Source organism: Stegodyphus dumicola, chromosome 8, assembly GCF_044657685.1.
Source record: "Stegodyphus dumicola isolate Sdum_Otavi_A_Nest chromosome 8, ASM4465768v1".
NCBI classification, from domain to species: domain Eukaryota; kingdom Metazoa; phylum Arthropoda; class Arachnida; order Araneae; family Eresidae; genus Stegodyphus; species Stegodyphus dumicola.
The window spans coordinates 189,083,638-189,104,610 of NC_140775.1; the positions used below are offsets into that span (position 1 = coordinate 189,083,638).

A 20,973-nucleotide genomic window follows, 5' to 3' on the forward strand; every position below is an offset into this window, starting at 1 on the left:
GGTTTTATGAGACAAAATGGTTTTAAGCTGAAAAAAAATTTTTTGCTATTAACTTTTGTTAAATTTGAATTTTTTTTAAAAAATTCAATATTTTTGCTTCAAATTTTTTATTGTATTCATAATAGTGTTCTTAATAACTTTACGGATCGAGTTTTCAATTAATGAATTAGTTTCTGAGAAAAAAAATAAAAAGCACATTTTTATATAAAAACTTTAAAAAAATATGATTTCAGTAACATTTTTACTTCCAATAATTTTTCTTTTCACTATTTTTCAAATCCTATCCTTGATTCTATTTAGTATATAATTTGAAATAAGCAGTAAATTTTTTAAATAATTTGGTCCATATATGAACAAGTTTTAGGACTTTAAGTAAAAGGATATATTAAAAAATTGCAAGCTAAGAAATCGCAGTTTAAAGAATGTAAGCTGTCTGGACGGTCATTAAATCATTTCCAATTTCTTAAAAATTTTATTACTGAATTTCAATACATATATATATATTTATAATAAAACTTAGTACTGCTCAATTGATTAATATGAATATAAATTACAAGCTTTTGTTTAAAACCTTATCTGGCTAGAATTATTGCAAAAATATCATAAAATGCACGTAGAATTTTCCTTTACCTGTTTTTGTTTTTTAAAACATGCTCAAAACAATTTTAATGCATTAATTAATTATGATATATTTTCTAAAACTCTTATAATCATTATTAATAATATTAATTTGTCATTTTATTCATTTTTTAAAAAATAAAATTTGAAATTTTAACGGACATAAAACATTTTATTTAAAACCACTCCGCAGCTTATGTGATTTCTTCTCTTATTTTAGTCATTTAGTCTCGTATATAAATTTCATTTTAAATTAATTTATGTGCATTTTAATTAATTAAAAAAGTTTAATGTTTGTTCCAGCACTATTTCAATAATGCTACGGTCAGAAATTTGATCACTTTCATTACACCACCTCTTTCTGTTCATATCTAATCACAGATAATTTCAACTTTTGAATAAACATAGCATTTTGGTTGACTGATAATACATATAAAATTATTTACTGAGCTCAGTATAAATAAATAAACTTGCCAGTTTAAAGGTGAAAAAAAAATTTTTTTCCAACTTTAATTTGTATTTAAATAAATCAGTATATATACGCATAAAGAGAGTTTTTTGATAGTTGGAGTCATATTTAATTACAGTACTTTTCCTTTACACTGAATTTTAGTACTGAAAAAATTAAGAAGTAAAAAAAAAAAATAAACACTGAGGGGGTGTGGCATTTAAAGGGGTGTCAAAATTTTAAATACCTTTTTATAGCATTTATTATCATCAGATCATTTCAAAATTCCTCTTCAGTGTAGTAAGTGTATTAAGATACTTTTTCAGCAAAAAATTGAAAAATCGGTAATTTCATTGATTTTGGGGGTACCGAGTCCCCTTAAGTGCAACGAACATGATATTTAATAAATAAATGTAACACACAAAACGTTAAAAAAACGCTTCTTTAGACGCAACTTAAAATCTGGAACATTTCAGATTTTTTTTTTTTTTTTTTTTTGGTATTTATAGCATTTAAAATATCATACTTTTAATAAGTTTTAGCATTAGATGCATTTTCTCTGAGAGCAAATTTCATAAGAAAAGATAATAAGCAAAATCTATAGTAACCAAACCTTCTTAGTTTACGGAGAAACAGTACTTTCGTTATCATTTCTTATCTATTCCTCACTTTGTCAGAACAAGGAAGAAGTGAGGGAAAATATTGGGTGGATAACTGTTCTGATTCTTCGTAGTAAATTTGTCTCTATCGATGTTATCAGTGCGTATCCTTATCACAGATATCCGTTTGTTTGTGTCTCGTTACGCGGAGGCATAGTCTTCCTATCAATTACCATGAGTTATTTATCATATTTTTATCTACTACTGCGGATTGGGTTTTCTAGATATTATCTGCAATACGATAAATATGGTATGAGTCACAATGGTCTAGTGTACCGCTTCATTCTAATAGAAAGGGATATAACCTATAATTAACGGATATGAATTAATAATAATATGTTAACGTATAATTAACGTTTACTTAACGGATATGGATGGATATATTTTTAAAACGTTTGTAGCAACCGATAAATCCGTCCATGTGCAGGTCCTTCGCAAGGTATCATGCAGGATTTCGATTATATTTGCTAATACTTATTTTCATTTGTTAACGTTTCCTTTCCCCTCGCGTTGCCTCGCGAGTATCCAAATTGGTTAGAGTAACGAGAGTATTTCAACTGATGTAATGAAGAGTTTAGTTAGAGCATGGTTTCGCTACTGTGAGAGCACGTTGTTATTTTTACCCGCTGTTAACCTTGATTATCGACTTCGCATTCTTGCTGCCGGATTATTATCCTGCCGATCTAGGTTCTGAGTCAGCCTGTTAGATTAAACTGAACTGTGTAGCTTTGCACTACTCTTTTTAGTGTTACTTTACCTCAATTTAGTGTTACGTTTCCCATACGTTTCTCACTGGAGGTGGTCACCGCCCACACGGTATAGTGGTTAGGGGAGCCTAATACGGTACTGAAGGACTGGGGTTCGAATCCCGCAGAAGATATGGATGTTTGTGAATGTATAGTGAATGGCGGCACTCTAAATATGCAGCCAGCCGAAAGTCCTGTCTTGGATAGGTGGGAGAGTTGAGGAGTGGGAATCCCCCGGAAGTTAATTTTTATATTCAGAATATCGTTTTATCTTATTTTCACTCCAAAATTCTTCACAAAGTACCTAAATAATTAATTTGATGGTTTGTAATTTTTTTTTTAATTTATTCGAACTACATTTGACCATTAGGTTTTTGAAATAAATTAGCATAAAGGATTTGTTCTTCTGTATATCAAGTTTTAACTTTTATGGAGCAATTTATTCTGTTATTCTATGTGAGAACATAAAATTCTCACGCCGTTCAGCTTATCTTCATCGCTACTGTAATCGTAATCGCTGGACTGCCACGTGCGCCGCATGCATAAAAACTGGACAGACTGGTTTTTCGATCTCTTTCTGCTGACGACGTTTCAACCGCTCGTCCTCGTATTATGGAGCATCTCTCACGTCTGTCTGCTAATTTATTTTTCTCTGAGTTGGATGAGAAGATATATTCCATTTTCTAAAAAGTGCACGATTTAGTGATAAGTATTTTGGATGAAAATTAATTTGTCGTGATGCGAGACCAAAGGTAAACCCTACATCGAATGTCTGAACTGTGCCGTTCCCAATATGTGTAGACATGTTTCGTCAGCCTCGGGAGAAGCCGACCATGTGCTCAAAGAATAGAAATGTATGATAAAAGAAGGGTCCTTCCGTTTAGAATACCACCACTTCACATAAAATAGTGAAATTAGAAATCAGTATTGAGCACTGTACCACCGATGTTCTTAGATTAATAAGTCGGACTCTGTTTACAAAATAGACGGCACTCGCGACAAGCATGTTTCACACATCAGTTTTGTGTTTCTAAGATCTTCATGATGATTTTCGTATTATGTGTTATATATTAATATTCAAGAGAAGTTTTTTTTATGAAATAAATGTGTGATTAAATGATTCTACAAGTGTCATGCATGGGGGTTATTGGGTAAGTCAACCATTTTTGTATTCCTATTATTAAATTATCAACGCAGTGTACTCCACTAATTTTCAGGCTAGCTAATTTTATGCAGACATGATTTATGTTTGATACTTCTAGTATCACACCAGATTAGGAAGTCACATTTTTAACACCACATTCTATAACTAGTAAACCCCCAATTCTCTAAAAATGTAACAATCTAGTAATGATTTAAATTAAACTGACAAATCAATGTACATGTGTCTTGTCCAACATTTAACTTTTGTTTTTAATCCCCAGTGTTCTGTCTCCAGGCACATTTTGATGCGTTAGTACTGATGTTAACTCTCGTCAAGTGCATGGAGAAAACTAAGCTTTTTTATCGTCGAGTGCACAGAAGGAACTAAACTTGTTTTGACTGACCAATGAGCTCTTTTAAATTGTTTTTGATTATAGCCAATGCTAATCTTTGGAATAAGGTAACAGGTAGTTTGGCGACATTTTGCTAAGGCGATAAAAGTTACTAGCTAGGACTTTAGCAGTGTACATGGATAAAGTCAAGAGTGTGCGCAATGCCATTTTTGTGCAATTCTGGGATTTTTTTTAAGTGGAAATAGGTCGACGTTCACATGGATGATACCGCGTATGTGTAATTCTTAAAAACGCGGCAAGCAGTTTGCGATTCTGCACTTTCTCCTAATTTCGCACCTAATCTTCGTCATGATTAAGCATTTCTGTTCCATAAAAGTTCTAGTATGAGCGTAATTCGGCTAGCAGATTGTTGGGGAAAATGTTGAATAAAAAAAAATGCCTTTACATCGGGAAAACAAAATGGCGTTCAAAAAAAAACTACCAGGTTGCTGTAGCAGGGTTGGTCGCCACATTTTCGCCAAAAAATCGCCAAGTTACCATAATCCAAAGATTAACCACAGCATTACTTGTAAACGTTGATGCGTCTGTAGTGATTTTAAATCGAAAACGTTGGAGCTGAATGCGTCTGTAGTGATTTAAAATCGAAATGTTAAGTTATTTTTGTTTTCTTAGCTACATATTTTTAAATGTACGCACATATGCAATTTTTTTATGTTTGTAATATTTGCTATAATCTCAACTGGCGTCAAGTACAATTATTTTTTACTAGTTCAGAATGGGGGAATAGAAGAACCAAGACATTAAAAATAAAATATATTATTGAAGATATTTTTAAGAGTAGTTTTTTTTTAATTAAAAGTACGTAATTATTATTTTTGGATTATCGTCAGCTGCAACTAGACGTCTACGCCACATACAATTTTTCTGTTCGCTCGTCATTTTTTTTTTTTTTTTTGATATTTTTCCTCTCCGCCTTTCTGAATCGTATTAACCAAGGAGCTGATGTCATTGCTAAATCATTGCCATCCACAGCTTTAAAATAAAAAATAACAATTTTTGCAGGTGAAGACATCCAGAGCAAATCATTTGGTTACTTTCATCAGTTTGCATCCATAATATAAATAGTACAGCCACTATAAAAAATCTGATGTGTACACCACATGACTTCCTTGTACGGAATATTAAATTATAAGCACTTTTTCTTGCATTTCATTTAACCTTATTGGATTGCATTAAATCTACTTCGTCGATAGCGCGTAAACCACAGTAGAATAAATGCACTCTTTAAAATTCACTATATTTGTTTACCGTAACGACACTCTGGCGCTAGGTTCACTTACCAGCGTCATATTTCAATCATATTATAACTCAGAATGCACAAAATGTATTTCATTTGAAGAATCACCTAATCGTTGCCGCAAATGCTATAATAAATCTAGAACGATATATATAAAAAATTAACCAAACAAAACCAAACAAAAAAAAGAAACAGTTTTTCACAGACGATTCAGTATTTCTCATTCAATTAATTCAGTTCTCACTTCGCGACAAGGCAAAAATATATAAAAACTCAAAATATCTGTATTAAAAATTACGAAGTAAATCTTAAACACTTATTTCCTCGAAAAAATTCCAGAAAGGATTAAAGCATGATTTCATTCGCAATAATAAACGAAGGTGTTATCTTTGTTGTTGCGAAGCTTAGTCTCTCTAGATTGGCAACAAATCTACCATTCTGCTGTTTGAAATGTAAACAAACATGTCCGCCATGCTATTTAAAATTAGGCTTAACCGCATTTAAGCAGCTTTTAAATTGTTGATAATTCTACAATTATTCTTTGCAGATTACCTAAAGGCATAAAAACCTTAACCGGAATATAAGAACTGCATAACTCAATCATTTCAATTTGCAAACATATTGTTACGAATTTGGTATTTAAAAAGCTAATGTTAGTTCAATTATAAATTAAATGGTTTTATTTCTTGCGCAGTGCAGCGCGTGACGAATATTAAAAGAAAGCTAAGCCGGAAAATTGAAAATACAAGAGCGCGTGCATTAAATAAATAAATATCTCTTTTTGATTTCGAGAAAGTACTGGAAAATTCTAGCGCGTGATTTTAAAATCTTATAAAAGGAGGAAAACATCTCAGTTTGTTGTAGTTGTAGTAGTTGCTTAGTTTGTTGCTGTTTAGAAAACTGCCGTTGTTGATTGTAGCGAATTCGCGGATTAGCGTTCTTTAGCTGTTTTGAATTACGTTCTATTGTACATTTGAGTAGTTAAAAGATAACTACTGTGAGATATTGTGATACTGCATGATAATTTGAGAAAATTTAAGCATTTCTGTTGTGATAATAATAAATTTTTGTTCATTTTTCATCGGATTTGTGCATTCATTTCATAACGAACCCGTACGCACGCAACAATATATTACAAACATATAATGCATCATTTACAAACACATATATATATTGTAAAGAAACTTAGATCACTGAGCCGGGTAACAGAGTGGATATATATATAAATATATTTATATACGTTTGGTGCGGCCGATTTCAACCAAAATACGAGGTGCACATCTACATGTTGTAGCCGTGCTATATACAAAATTTCAACGTTCTGAAGCTACTCGTTTTTGAGTTATGCGAGATACATACGTACATATGTTCATGCAGACGTCACGAAAAATTCTCTTCAGAATTCATTTTAAAGCAGTTTTATATTTTTTTGGAAGAAAAGGGTCTTTTATTCTGTCCTTACATACGGATATCACGCAAAAACATCGTTAAATTGCATTCGATAGCGGTCAAAATGGATATTTCCATTGAAATACGCTGCCTGAAACTTTTCGCGATTACAATACTTCCTTTTTACTTCGCATAAGTAATTTCCACTTCGTACAAGAAAGTAAAAAGGAATGATAACCCTTAAACACTTGTTCCCACCAGCGGCGGAGCAGTCAAAGCCGCTGAAAGTTCGGTCCGGGCTTCGAATCCCAGCGAATGGGCTTTTCGTGGTTTTTCCTATGTGTAACGTAAAATACGGGCCAATTTTCCCTAAAATGACCTCCACGAAGCATCCTTCTGTTTCCGTGTAGTGCCTGATGGCGAAGCATGTAATACGTTAAAAACAAAAACACTTAACTCTGTAAACGTGAGCATTGGTCATTTGACTGCTTTCACTGCATACGCATTCGCCTTTTCTAATATAAAATAGCGCTTTTCAAGCTTCAGATGGGAATAATACCTTTTATATATATGGCAGTCATATTCATTAAAGGCACCTGAAATATTTAAATTAAAAACTTCACGACTCATGGATTATTAGCTGCAAAATATTTTGCAGAATTTCGAGAAAGAAGAAAAAGTTTCATTTTTTTACATCAACTGATTTTATGTAGTGCGTACATTTAGCAAATTTTTAAATGTATTATTTGTATTGCAGATGTGTTACAAAGTTTTTCGCGAAGTTGGTCTTTTCGAAGCTTTCAAGATTCCAATTCAGGAGTTCCTAAACTATTTCCATGCCTTGGAGTCAGGGTATAGAGAAAAGCCATGTAAGTATATATCTAAAAGTTGCTATTTGTTTCAATTCTCTTATCGAAATACTTCAGCAATATATACTCTTATCGAAATACTTCAGCAGTATATATTCTTATCGAAATAGTTCAGCAATATATATCTTCAGCAATATATACTCTTATCGAAATACTTCAGCAATATATACTCTTATCGAAATACTTCAGCAATATATACTCTTATCGAAATACTTCAGCAATATATACTCTTATCGAAATACTTCAGCAATATATACTCTTATCGAAATACTTCAGCAATATATACTCTTATCGAAATACTTCAGCAATATATACTCTAATCGAAATACTTCAGCAATATATATTCAGCAATATATACTCTAATCGAAATACTTCAGCAATATATATCTTCAGCAATATATACTCTTATCGAAATACTTCAGCAATATATATCTTCAGCAATATATACTCTTATCGATATACTTCAGCAATATATATCTTCAGCAATATATACTCTGATCGAAATACTTCAGCAATATATATCTTCGTCTTAGGCAAAATTTATTCGTAGAAACGTAAATTCGTATAAATTCGTTTTACTTCTTAGCCTGTATTCCTTATATATCACTCTCTTACACTCTCGTCATTGTGACGTACCATCGGTGTCATCTGGTTACTTCCTGAAATTTTCATATGATTCTTGAAGATGTGTGTAGTGATTTTACAGGTGATATATTTATTTTACAGTTCGATTTCCGCGTGACTTTATTATATTTACCATATATTCAGTCGTTCGAGTTAAACTTCGTTCTAGAAAATGAAATATTTTTCCTCTGTCGTCCAAGTTACTGTCATACAAGATCCGAGTCGTTCAAGTATAACTCTTTTTCCACTTATAAGTAGCAAATGAACGTCTCTTTCTTTCTTCTTTTATTGTTTAAATTAATTTATTTTTTAATAATTTTTATTCATCATTTGATGGGCTTTTATACATTTAATTATTTTGTTAGTGGTATAACTCATTTGTGCAAGCCTCGTGGTATATTTTGTGGAACACTAAGAGTGAAAATTAGATTTCCCAAAATAAATTGAAAACATCTGAAAGCTTTCAGATTTTACACTATGTCCAAAGGGACTTATTAACTTTTTGTGTGTTACCTTTATTTATTAAATGTTCTTTGCAATTAAACCATAAAATTCAATTCAACAGCAATATCGCAAAATAATTTTGAAATGAGCTTATCTTTAGAATTTCCGATACACAGTATCGCGAGATAAAAATTTAGAGATACAAATGTTTTTCTTTTCGTACATTTTTGCCATTGCTTGCTTTGGAATTGTTGAGTTTGTTAATCAAAAAATCGTTAAATTATTACAAAATATGAAATAGACAATAAAACAAACTCCAAATTAGGGCTTCCAGATGCCCATATTGGGTGGCGTATTACGTCATTCAAAATTGGATGGCTCTGGGTAGCGTTGTTTTATCACAGTGCGAGAAATATTTATGCAGATTCTTCAATATTTTATTTCTTTAAATATAATAGAGGGATGTAATATTTGGTGGCAACAGTTTGAAAAGTGGATCAACGCAAAATGTCAAAATGAAATTAATAGCCCTTCTTGCCTAACATCTTTTGGCGAAAAGTTCTAGATCCTGTACCTCGGTATATTGTATTATGCCTGAAAATATAGTACATTTTGTAGTACAGGTTTTGGGAATTAAAATACTATCTTCAAACCTAAAATATTTTTTTTCTTTTGTAGAGTCAATAGGTTTCGTTTTGTGAAACGGGAGATTCGGAAAATGTGCAATACCCTCATTGGAACTCCAACCTGGATCTCTCGAATACGCGCTTGAATGTGCTACCAGTACACAACGAAGGCATGCTGGAAAGAGGGAGAAAATACCTTATATACTCCCCCTTTTTAAAGAGCGACTGGGATTAGGGGACTAATTGCCAAATCCTGGTGGGCGGAATCATGGTCCACCATCTTTCATTTCGGATGCAGACGAAGTGAAAAATATTCAGTTCCCTCGCCGGGACTGGAACTCTGTACTTCTCAAATACGCTTCGAATATGCTTCCAATTCAACCACGAAGGCATGCGGAAAGGAGAGAGAAAGAACCTTATACTCTACATAAAGCTATCATTACTTAATGTCTCAATAATGTTTATACCCTTCGAACATTATTAACAAAAACTTTAATAAGCGAATGCGAACTTCGTTTATTTCTCGTTGTGTCAGTCATGAGTGAAGCTTTATACTTTCGAAACAGCCTACATTGTCGTCCATACATAATCTGCAACAATGTATAACTTGTATTCAAATAGAAAATATAACATCGTCAGAAAAGGAAATAGAGATAGGTTTAATTGCATGTCCCGAGTCATCTAGTGGTCTGTAGCTTTCCTCGAGGAGTTTGCAAAAGTCTGTAACACAGTCTTCGCAGCTCCTTCCTTCAGTATTGTCCTTTCTTCATACCACATACAGTTCTTCGTGCCTCGAAGGCTTCGCGTGATTTTAGGTCGTTCCGTTGGCGGATTATTAGAATCTGTCCTCCATTATCTTTGCACCTCACGCAGATTCTCAGTTTTCAAATAAGTCTTTAAAAGCAATTTACGTGGTTCGAAAAAAACATGTGGTGACCTGCGCCATTTCGTGTCCATTAATGGCACTAAATACAAGAAAATACTTATAATTATACAATAATACCCAATCATATCGTCAAAGGTTTCTTTCTGAATGTTCAAAGCGGTGAGAAGTTATTTTGCGACGCTTTGTGCAATGCTGTGCTGCAGAATTCTTCGACAAATAATTTATTTCAGGTTTAGTATATTTAGTCTCGGTACCATTTCAAAATCTTCTTAACAACACATTTGCTTAAAACCCTCTGAGCGTTACAAGTTTAGCCTTGAAATTTCAAAGTTCCTCAAAATGTCATCAATAAGTGATATTTTCTTGATTTTAATTAAAAAAGGACTCTTTCATTTTGTACCTTGATTCCTTTTCTTCTAATATACATCCAAACTGAAATCAACATTAAAAGCTAGCAGAAATTTTCATCTAGTATAACGAATGTGGAAGGCAACCTTCTGTACGGAATTTTCCGGCCTTGACGCTGAGAGAATTAATAGCATGTGTGCTTAATAGCAGTTCCTCAGTAGCAATTTGCATAATATCAAATTATGGAACTTATCTTACTTGTTTGTTAGGGTTGCTGGAGGAAAAAAAAAAAAACGTCGTGGACGAAACCTTCGCGGAGAAAACCACGCAATAAGGAAACGGCGTCGTACAAAACATGGGTGAAAACAAAGCAAGGAGAAAACATCTCAGTTCTAAAACATCGTAGTGTAAGTGGTTAGGACATCCAGTTACGAATTAGAAGATTTATATTCCAGCAAGAATTCGAGCAAGTGCATGATTGGATTTTCCCGTTTCTTACTACGAAAGCCTAAGAGTAACTGAAGTTGAACCCGATATGATGGACTTAAGTCGACACTTCTTATATTTGGTCAACTGGGTCTCGTACCTTTTCACAGTCGTCTTTTAAGTGGCAAAGAATATAGATAAGTTATAGAATTTCTTGTTAAGTGCTGTCATGGTGCAAGTGATTTAGAACATCTGACTAGTAACTGAGGGATTCGTGGCTTGAATCTTGGCGAGGGCATTTTGATTTTTCATATTTCCCATGAAACGTTCTTCGGAAGCGAATACAGGAGAAAACATCGCAGTAAAAACATCATAGACGAACACGTCGTTGGGGAAACAACGCAAGGCGAAAACGTCGTCTTACAAACATCGTAAAAGACAGCAAAACAAGGAGAAAGCATTTGAGTTCTAAGACTTCGGAGTACAAAACATCGTCGTCGAAAATAAAGCTATTCAAAAGTTTGCAGTTCAAAAACATCGTGGTAAAGAATAAAGCACCTCTAAATCATTGCATGGTGATTACATCGCAGACACACTGTTTTCGGCTTTAAAAGTTGTAAATGCATTTTTAACATAATGATTTGCGAAAGCAAGAAGGTATCAGGATTATTTTTGTTTTTATATTTTTGAACTAGATAATAAATTTTTGCTGAAAAATTGAAAAGAAACCCGAAACATTCATAAACTCAAAATAAGCAGGAAACTTATGCTACATATAGTAGTTGACAGAATTTGATAAACTGATAATTAGGTAACCAAATGCAGTTATTCATCTTCCTTTTCCTAAGATTTTTAGACTATATTTTACATGAAAATGCCCAATAATACTTAATAAAAATGATTAATTAATTAATTCATAACCTATATTTGTTAACGATATTAGCTTAATATACCTATTAACTTCTACACGTAGCGTTATTTTTCTGTTCATCAAAACAGTGTAGAAAATATTCCTAGTTTCAACTTCAGTTTCCGAAATGCAATCTTCATCGCTTTCAAATATTTCTAATAAATCTCATCATCTCCAATTCACAGGGAGTCATTCTTTTTACCATAATGCGGTTAGAAATTTTTAAGAATTTAATGTCAAGTACTTTAAAATCACTTGCGAGTAGAAATATTTACTGTTACACTCTAGAAATAAATTTCTGAACTAAATATTCAGTCAGAAAAACACTTAAGCGGACAGGCGCGTGGGGTGTGTCATACCCCATTTCCAACAAAATACCGATAAATCTTTTTCTGAAACACACAGGCAAAGAAAAAGCGGTTTTGAAAGTCAACCACAACTAGAAACTCAGCTACTGAATGCGGCACAGAATTTCAGTTTCACAAGTTAGGAATATTCCACTTTTATGTAGGAAAGGGGCATAATACACCCCACGCGCTTTCCCGCGCGTTATGTACGCTATTTTACAAGCACTAACTTTTTATTTTAGCTCAAAGGGACGCTAGACACAAAGGGCTGTAAGTCTCAAAAAGGCATTTTCGTCGTTCCACTTTCTCCGTTGATTCACTTTTCAAACTATTACTACCAAATATTATCGTTATGTATTATAAGGTATTTCTCCCACCTTCTGTGCATGCCTTCGTGACGTAGTGGTTCTGCACGCTGGGCTGGTAATCCAGAGGTTCGTAGTTCGATTCCCGGCGAAGGCGTTGCTAAATTTTCAATCTCGCTTGCTTCCAGAAAATCCTAATGTCTCGACAGTATCATAGTTAAAGAAACTAAATAAGGAAGATCTGCATGAATGTATGCTTGTTTCTCGCATTGTGAAAAAGCAACGTACTTAGAGACATCCAATTTTGAATAACGTAGTCCTCCAACCAAATTCAGGCGTTTGCAAGCCCGAATTTTGAATTTGTTTTATTATCTATTTCAAATTTTGTAAACCCGTAACGAATTTTTGATTAACTAACTCAGCGAGCAATGGCAACACTGTACGGGGAAAAAAAAAACATTTTTCTCTCCAGCGCGTGAGACTGTGTATCGGAAATTTTAAAGATATGCTGTTTTAAAATTATTTTGCGACACTCCTTCGAATTGAATGTTATGGTTTAAGTGCAAAGAACATGATATTTAATAAATATAGGTAACACACAAAACGTTAGAAAAAAAAGCCTCTTTGAAAGTAATATAAATTCTGAAGACACTCAGATATTTTTTAAAATATTCTTTCCCTTTTTTTTTTCATTTAATGTAATTTACTCTTAAGATGACATAATAATAACATTTCAGTGCGCTACTTTCGAGCTAACCTTTAGAAACAGTGGGCGTAAAATATGTACTTATGTAGGCGTCGATAAGTAACACCTTATATAAGTCACCCCTAAACGATTTATGTTTATTCTTTGTTCAGTAGAGTAATGCTGGATTCGTCGGATTCAGGGACGTTAATAGTTTACCCTACCCTCCTACGACATAGCAGTCGTGCATTGTACTTAGCATAAATATTCTCACTGCTGTGAGGACATTTTTAAACAGTTTTTACCCTTTCTATCTCTAAGAAACTGGACTCCAGTTCTTTTTTGCCTACTGAATATTTAACGTCTCACTTATAAATTCTGATATTTATAACTGACTTCGAAATATTTTGCCTGCTTTATTTTATTATCTACTAGCCTTCGTCTGGCATTTAATTGTACCAGGAAATGCCTAAAGGAAACACCAAACATTAAATTTAAAAACTGCACAGAATTTTACTGTGCGGAACGCCTTTATAAAAAAATCTGATGTGTACACCACATGACTTCCTTGTACGGAATATTAAATTATACGCATTTTTTTTTTTTTTTTTTGCATTTCATTTCAACTTATTGGATTGAATTAAATCTACTTCGCCGACAGCGCATAAAACACAATAGAATAAATGCATTCTTTAAAATTCACTTTGTTTACCATAGCGACACTGTGGCGCTATATACACTTAACAGTATTATATTACGTTCATATTATAACTCAGAATGCACAAAATCTATATCATTTAAAGAATTATCTAATCGTTGCCACATGTTCTATTCAGATACTATAATAAAGCTAGAACAATGTATAAAAGAAATTAAGCAAACAAAACAAAAAAGAAACAGTTTTTCACAGATGATTGAGTATTTCTCATTCAATTAATTCAGTTTTCACTTCGCGACAAGGCAAAAATACATAAAAACTCAAAATATCTGAATTAAAAATTACGAAGTAAATCTCAAACGCTTATTTCCTCGAAACAATTCCAGAAAGGATTAAGCATGATTTAAATAATAAATGAAGCCGTTATCTTTGTTGTTGCGAAGCTAAGTTTCTCTAGATTGGCAACAAATCCGCTACTCAGCTGTTTCAAATGTAAACAAGAGCAATGGCCGCGATCAAATTAGGCTTAGCGGTACTTAAACAATTTTAAAATTGATGATAATTCTAAAAATATTGCATACAGATTTATTAAAGTCATAAAAACCTTAATCGGAAGATAAGAACAACATAATTCAATCATTTTTAAAGCAAAAAATGTACAATTTACAAACATATAACAGTAAAGAAACTGAGATCACTGAGCCGGGTAACAGAGTGGATATATGTATAAATATACTTATATACGTTTGGTGCGGTCTATTGCAACCAAAATACGAGGTGCACATTTAAATGTTATAGTAGTCCTATATACAAAATTTCAACGTTCTGAGGCTACTCGTTTTTGAGTTATGCGAGATACATACGTACATATGTTCGTACAGATGCCACGAAAAATTATCTTGAGAATTCATTTTAAAGCAGTTTTTTAGTTTTTTTTTTTTTTTTTTTTTTTTTTTTGGAGGGGGGAGGAAAAGAGTCTTTTATTCTGTCAGATATCACGCAAAAACATCGTTAAATTGCATTCGAAAGCGGTCAAAGTGGATATTTTCGTTGAAATATGCTGCCTGAAGCTTTTCGCGATTACAATACTTCCTTTTTACTTCCTACAAGGAAGTAAAAAAAAACACAAATTTCAATAAACATTTATTATATATATAAAAACCCTGCAATGAAATAAGCAATATCCCTTAATACAAATATTAATTATCCTAATAAATCAATTAACCAACTTCCCATTGCAAAATGTTAAGAATTCAAATGGTATAAAGGAAGTTAAGAACTTTGTTTCCTAAATGACTCATTCAAAATGTTTTATATAATTAAAATTATATATAATTAAAACATAATATAAAACAATGACAATGAAATAAGTAATAAATCTCATATTGTCAAGAGAAAACAGTCAGCAATCCAGTATCCAAAGCAATGAATGAAACGGTGTTGCCAAAACCACATTTCTAAATGAATCAAATTCTTACTACATTAGATAAGTTCAAAATAAATAACCAACATGATGCCATCAAACTAACATTTACAATTACTGGTATGGTAAAGAGCTGACAGAAGTAATACAGTTGAACATATAGTACAACAGAACATAGTAACATAGTGTACTGATAATGCTAGATTTGTTGACTGGATGATAATGCATGCTAATATAATATAAAAAGTAATCTTATATAGTTATACATAGTTCTTTTTTATGAATAAGCTATTTTTCTGTAAGTACTTGGCCAGTGATAAATCATCAAGTTCAAAACTGTTTTGCCGCTAAAGAAGAGAAATTTATTCTGATCGCTCTTGAAATCACTCAAGTTTTATATAAAATCTATGCCATTCGAAGCGTGATATTTTGCCTAAATTTGAAGTCTATATAATTTAACAATTACAAAGTTTTAAGGCACTTTCTCTCTTATTACAGCTGACCTTCGTAATGTAATTAATTGGAAGCACTCGAAGCTAGAAATCCGAAGGTCAGGAATTCGAATCCTTTCGAAGGCATCGCTGGTTTTCTCACGTGTCCTTTTCCTAAAACTCCAAAATGGCTGTACATAGACGCCAGACTGAAATGTAACTATCATCAGAAGAATGAAATCATCAGAATAAATGAATGAAACTATCATCAGAAGGCAATAACCAATCAAAATTGTGCTTTGTCGATGACATAATTCAAAATATACAAACCTCTTTGCTATTAGTTAATAAAGAGAGAGAGGGGGAAAAAAAGGAAATACTTTCTGTTGTGCCTCGCAACACACTTGCGCGTCAGAAAAAGAAGTTTGCGATGTGCGTGTCACGTGTCCAAAAGAAAATGAGCAGGATTTTATCTCATATTCTCAACAGTCCGGTATGCAATTGAATGAAAAACTGTTGCCAAAACCACATTTCTAAAAGAATAAAACTATTCAAAATGACGCGATTTCATCAAAAATGATAAAATAAAAAATATCTGATTCGAATTTGGAACAAATAGCTTCGAGGTGCACTGGCTCTTGTCTAGATGCACCTATGTAGCATGTTCTGTAGCCCTGGGTCTATTAGCTTACGCTCAAGCACGAACGAAAGGCTCTTTTTTTTTTCATTATATGTATTAATAAAAGAAAACGAAACTTATACATCTGTAGAGTCATTAGCCCCCCCGGGGGTTGACTCAGGAGACGCCCTGGGAAGTACTGGTTAGGATCTGTACCTAGGCAGTCTCAACCACGGGGGTATACAAACAATCTTCACAGGACTAGAACCCGAGTATTGTACTCAGGTTGGTTCAGGCTTGGCAGAGACCGTACTGGTACTGTTGTGTCTGTTCCTCCGGCTGTGGTGGAGCTGATATGTAGATGTAAGTGGGGGTTTTCGATGGGGGTTTGGCCCTCATAGTCCCAGTGACGGGGACTGACAGAGTAAGGCAAGGCACCGATCACGAATTAACTGATGCCGAGGGAGTGGTGCCCGAAGCAAAGGTGACATAGTGTATCCTCTTCGTATTTAGGATTTGAATTTTTACCTCGCCGAGGCTATGTATAAAGCCGTGCAGGGACTGTGGGGTCTGCGCCGCCACTGATGAGTCCCTTCCAGAGCCCGTTTCATCTAACTTTGTACGGAATCTCCAGGTCCAAGGTTCGGTCTCTGGTGCCCTGCCCTGTAGAGTCATTAGGTTATATCGATGCAGGAGAGCGAAAAGTGTACTATGCCCTCACCAGAATTCGAAATTGGGAATATGCGTCTAGTGGACTTCCAGTTCGATCACGAAGGCATGCGAAAAGGCGGGAGGAAACACCTTATATGCGCCACCCCCTTTTAAAGGGTGTATTGGCGTATTTAATTATGGCAAAGCACACTAGAGCTACCTGCCTGAGGGGAGGGATGCCTTCGTGGACGACTTTCTAAGGGAAACTGGCTCGTATACACGTTACACACGGAGAAAACCACGAAAACGCCCATGCAGTCAGCCCGTTCGCGGGATTCGAACCTCGGACCGAACTACCAGTGGTCAGCGACTTTACCGCTCGGCCGCTGATGGGCGTACAGCCATTTGGAGCTTTTAGGATAAGGACATGTTGTGAGAAAATCAGCGATGCCTTCCAAAGGATTCGAATTGCGCACCTCCCGATTGCTAGGCGGACATGCTTCAAATTACACCATGAAAGCATGCAATAAGGGGGAGAAAGTATCATACTTTTTTCCTCACTTAACGGGCTACTGAGGAGGTGAGTACTCAGTAGTGAAATCCTGGTCATGACAAACTACTGTTAATAACATTTCAGTCTGGCGTCTATGTACAGCCATTTTGGAGTTTTAGGAAAAGGACACGTGAGAAAACCAGCGATGCCTTCGAAAGGATTCGAATTCCTGACCTTCGGATTTCTAGCTTCGAGTGCTTCCAATTAATTACATTACGAAGGTCAGCTGTAATAAGAGAGAAAGTGCCTTAAAACTTTGTAATTGTTAAATTATATAGACTTCAAATTTAGGCAAAATATCACGCTTCGAATGGCATAGATTTTATATAAAACTTGAGTGATTTCAAGAGCGATCAGAATAAATCTCTCTTCTTTAGCGGCAAAACAGTTTTGAACTTGATGATTTATCACTGGCCAAGTACTTACAGAAAAATAGCTTATTCATAAAAAAGAACTATGTATCACTATATAAGATTACTTTTTATATTATATTAGTATGAATTATCACCCAGTCAACAAATCTAGCATTATCAGTACACTATGTTACTATGTTCTGTTGTACTATATGTCAACTGTATTACTTCTGTCAGCTATTTACCATACCAGTAATTGTAAATGTTAGTTTGATGGCATCATGTTAGTTATTTATTTTGAACTTATCTAATGTAGTAAGAATTTGTCGCGTTAGCCTGCATCGGACTCCCAACTATTTAGCCAGTTTGTATTGTACAATTTTTTACTGAATATAAGAACCTTATCCTACTGAGCCGACTACATCCTACTGACTTGCAAAATCTGCAAATTTGAGCAATATACATGAATTACATAAACAAAATATTTAACTTGCAGACTTTGATCTATAGATTTTGTACTATATCTAAAGAATATGGACTATAGACTTTGAACTGTGATTTCTGAATATAGACTTTGAACTGTGATTTCTGAATATAGATTTTGAACTATAGATTTTAGTTGGAACTCCAAACTACTCTTCACCACTACTATTTCTTTTCGTCGCATATTATGTTCAAAATTCCGCACATATTTTAAAGAGTTATGTCATATATTATGTTTAAAATTTTTGTATTACATTCAAAATTCTGTACGTTTATAATTATGCTATTTATGCTTCATTTTTTTTACATTCCAAACTACGTATCATTCCAAATTATGTATTCATATCAATAATGTATATTTCCAAATTTTGTATTCATTTCAAATTATGTACCTGTTTGCTAATATCAATAAACGGCTGGGATCACGTAGTGGGTAGACGGCGCTAAACCAATTAACCAAATGGTAAAGGTGTGGTGCCCGTCTTCCCCGTTCATAAATCCTAAATCCTATATAAGATTACTACAAAAGCAATGTAAACAGAAGAACAGCTGTTTGGTAGTGTGATAGCATTCTACTACGATAGTAATTTTTTTTTTTTCATTAAAAGCAAATTTTGAAACCTAACCATCTAAGCATTACCAATCTAATGATTAGTAATGCTGTTTGCTGTACCTAAGCACATGAGTTGGATGGATTGGATTATTTAATTTTAGCAAAGCACACGAGGGCTATCTGCCTAAAGAGAGGGATACCTTCGTAGAGGGCTTTCTAAGGGAAACTGGCTCGTATACACGTTACACATGAGGAAATCCACGAAAACGCCTATGCAGGCAGCCCGTTCGCGCGATTTGAACCTCGGACCGAACTACCAGTGTTCAGCGTCTTTACAGCTTGGCCGCTGTTGGGCGCACCTGAGTTGGAATCCGGAAAAAGCACATAAAGGGTTGTAAACGTGTTGGGCAAGGGAGCACTCAAAATACCCGGCGAGCTGATATTCTCTTAAGTGGTTGTTGTTAAGGGTGTGTTCTCTCCTGGACTTCCATCTGGGGCGGATTCTTAGCAGTTAGCAAGGTCAAACGACACCTAATATGCCTACCTAGTTGCACAGGCGCCGGCCTTCTTTAAAAAAAAACTGTACCTACATCTAATGATCTGAGGAATAAATACTTCCTAATGCTAAACATGCTTTACTAAATAAAGTAATAGGCTGCATTAACAGCTTACCAGCATATATAGAGCATACGTCTAAGCATATATAGAGCATACGTAGCTTTCATAGCAGCTTACCAGTGTAAAACATAATCTTGTGGATAGGAAACTACCAAATAGGAGATGAAAATCGTGGTTGTGTGTTTTCACAGGCAATTACGAACAGGTTAACAGTTTCACAGATAATGATGTTGTGTCTATGACAAAGTGCAATTATATAGCTTCGAAGCTGTCAAAGACAGCTTTTGCACCCTCGGCAGCTCTATCAGTATAAAGTAGGTCCACTGGGTCTTCAATGCCGATGTCAAACAGTCTGGCCTGATTGCTGGGCAGCTGATGATGTGATGGCGAGACAGTGGGATGTCATCTGGGCAATGAGGACAAATGTTGGTGTAACTACGCTGCCCGTCTGCAGAAATCCTCATCCCTTTTAAGCGATTTGTCCTAAGTCTGGTTATGATAGTCGATATGGCTCTGTCACAGTTCAATTCCGGGATGGAGTTTTCTTTAACTTGACCGATTAGTCTTTGGCTGGCAACTGCATTGGCATCAACGAGGATTAGGCAGTTGGATGGCTGAGGAGTTTCACTGGTTATAACATAAAGTGATTATCTGTGTTGTTGTTTTTAATACCTCTTGTGCAGAAAAATTTGCATAAAGTCCAAATGACCATGCCGCATGAGAGCATCACAAATAGAATCCTATTTGGTTATCAACTGTCCTCTTGGGGAAATGCCCTTGGAGTTCAATATATGAGCAGGAGAAGTAGGCTGGGAGCAAATACGAGCAGAGAAAGATTTTAATACCTTATGATTATCTATGACTGTTTGTGTGATTATCTATTAACTTAGTACCTGAGTTGTGAAGCTGTTAACTTTTGACTCGCTATTAACCTCCTACGACCAGTGAGCCGTTAAAATGGTTAGTGACGTAAACTGCTGAGTTAGCTTCCACCCCTGGTATGAGTTAAGTGTACGTATAAACGTACATATAAAGGTACGTATAAACGTACGTTGAAGGAGCGTATAAAATTTTGGATTTGGTATTTGATTAAAATTATATTTTTTTTAATTTAAAAATTAAAAGCCATGAATCTTTTCACCATTCAAAACGTTGTCGTATGTAAGAGTAGTATATATCTACGATTAAACAATTCGAAAATAAATCCCGAGTAAGAAACTCTGTGGATGCAGTGTATATATAATTATTTACATTCATGTGCCTTTGCTGGTGCTTTGATATGCGAAAAATCATTCCGTGCCAGCGAGAAGTAATTGTTTTATTTGATTACAACGGCGCACATAATGGTATTCACCAAAGGGAATGATGTTTAGAGTAGGACGTTTTGAGGGAATTACAAAATTTTTCTAAAAAAGGGAAATTTGTTGGTATCCACGTCACATGTGGGGAAAACGTAGTCGAGCACTGAAATAACATCTACTTGTGCACATGGCTTTTTTGTTGAAATC

General features: G+C 34.3%; 1 protein-coding gene across 4 annotated transcripts in view; it reads left to right on the plus strand.

Moving 5' to 3' along the window:
* The window catches only part of LOC118187013 (cGMP-inhibited 3',5'-cyclic phosphodiesterase 3A-like), an 881,882-nt gene that overhangs the window by 622,893 nt on the left and 238,016 nt on the right, over window positions 1–20,973 (plus strand). For all 4 annotated transcript variants that reach the window (XM_085822827.1, XM_085822828.1, XM_085822831.1 and 1 more), the window contains one exon: window positions 7,411–7,522. In XM_085822827.1, the coding sequence (XP_085678953.1) occupies window positions 7,411–7,522 (112 nt within the window). The remainder of the gene's footprint in view (window positions 1–7,410; window positions 7,523–20,973) is intronic.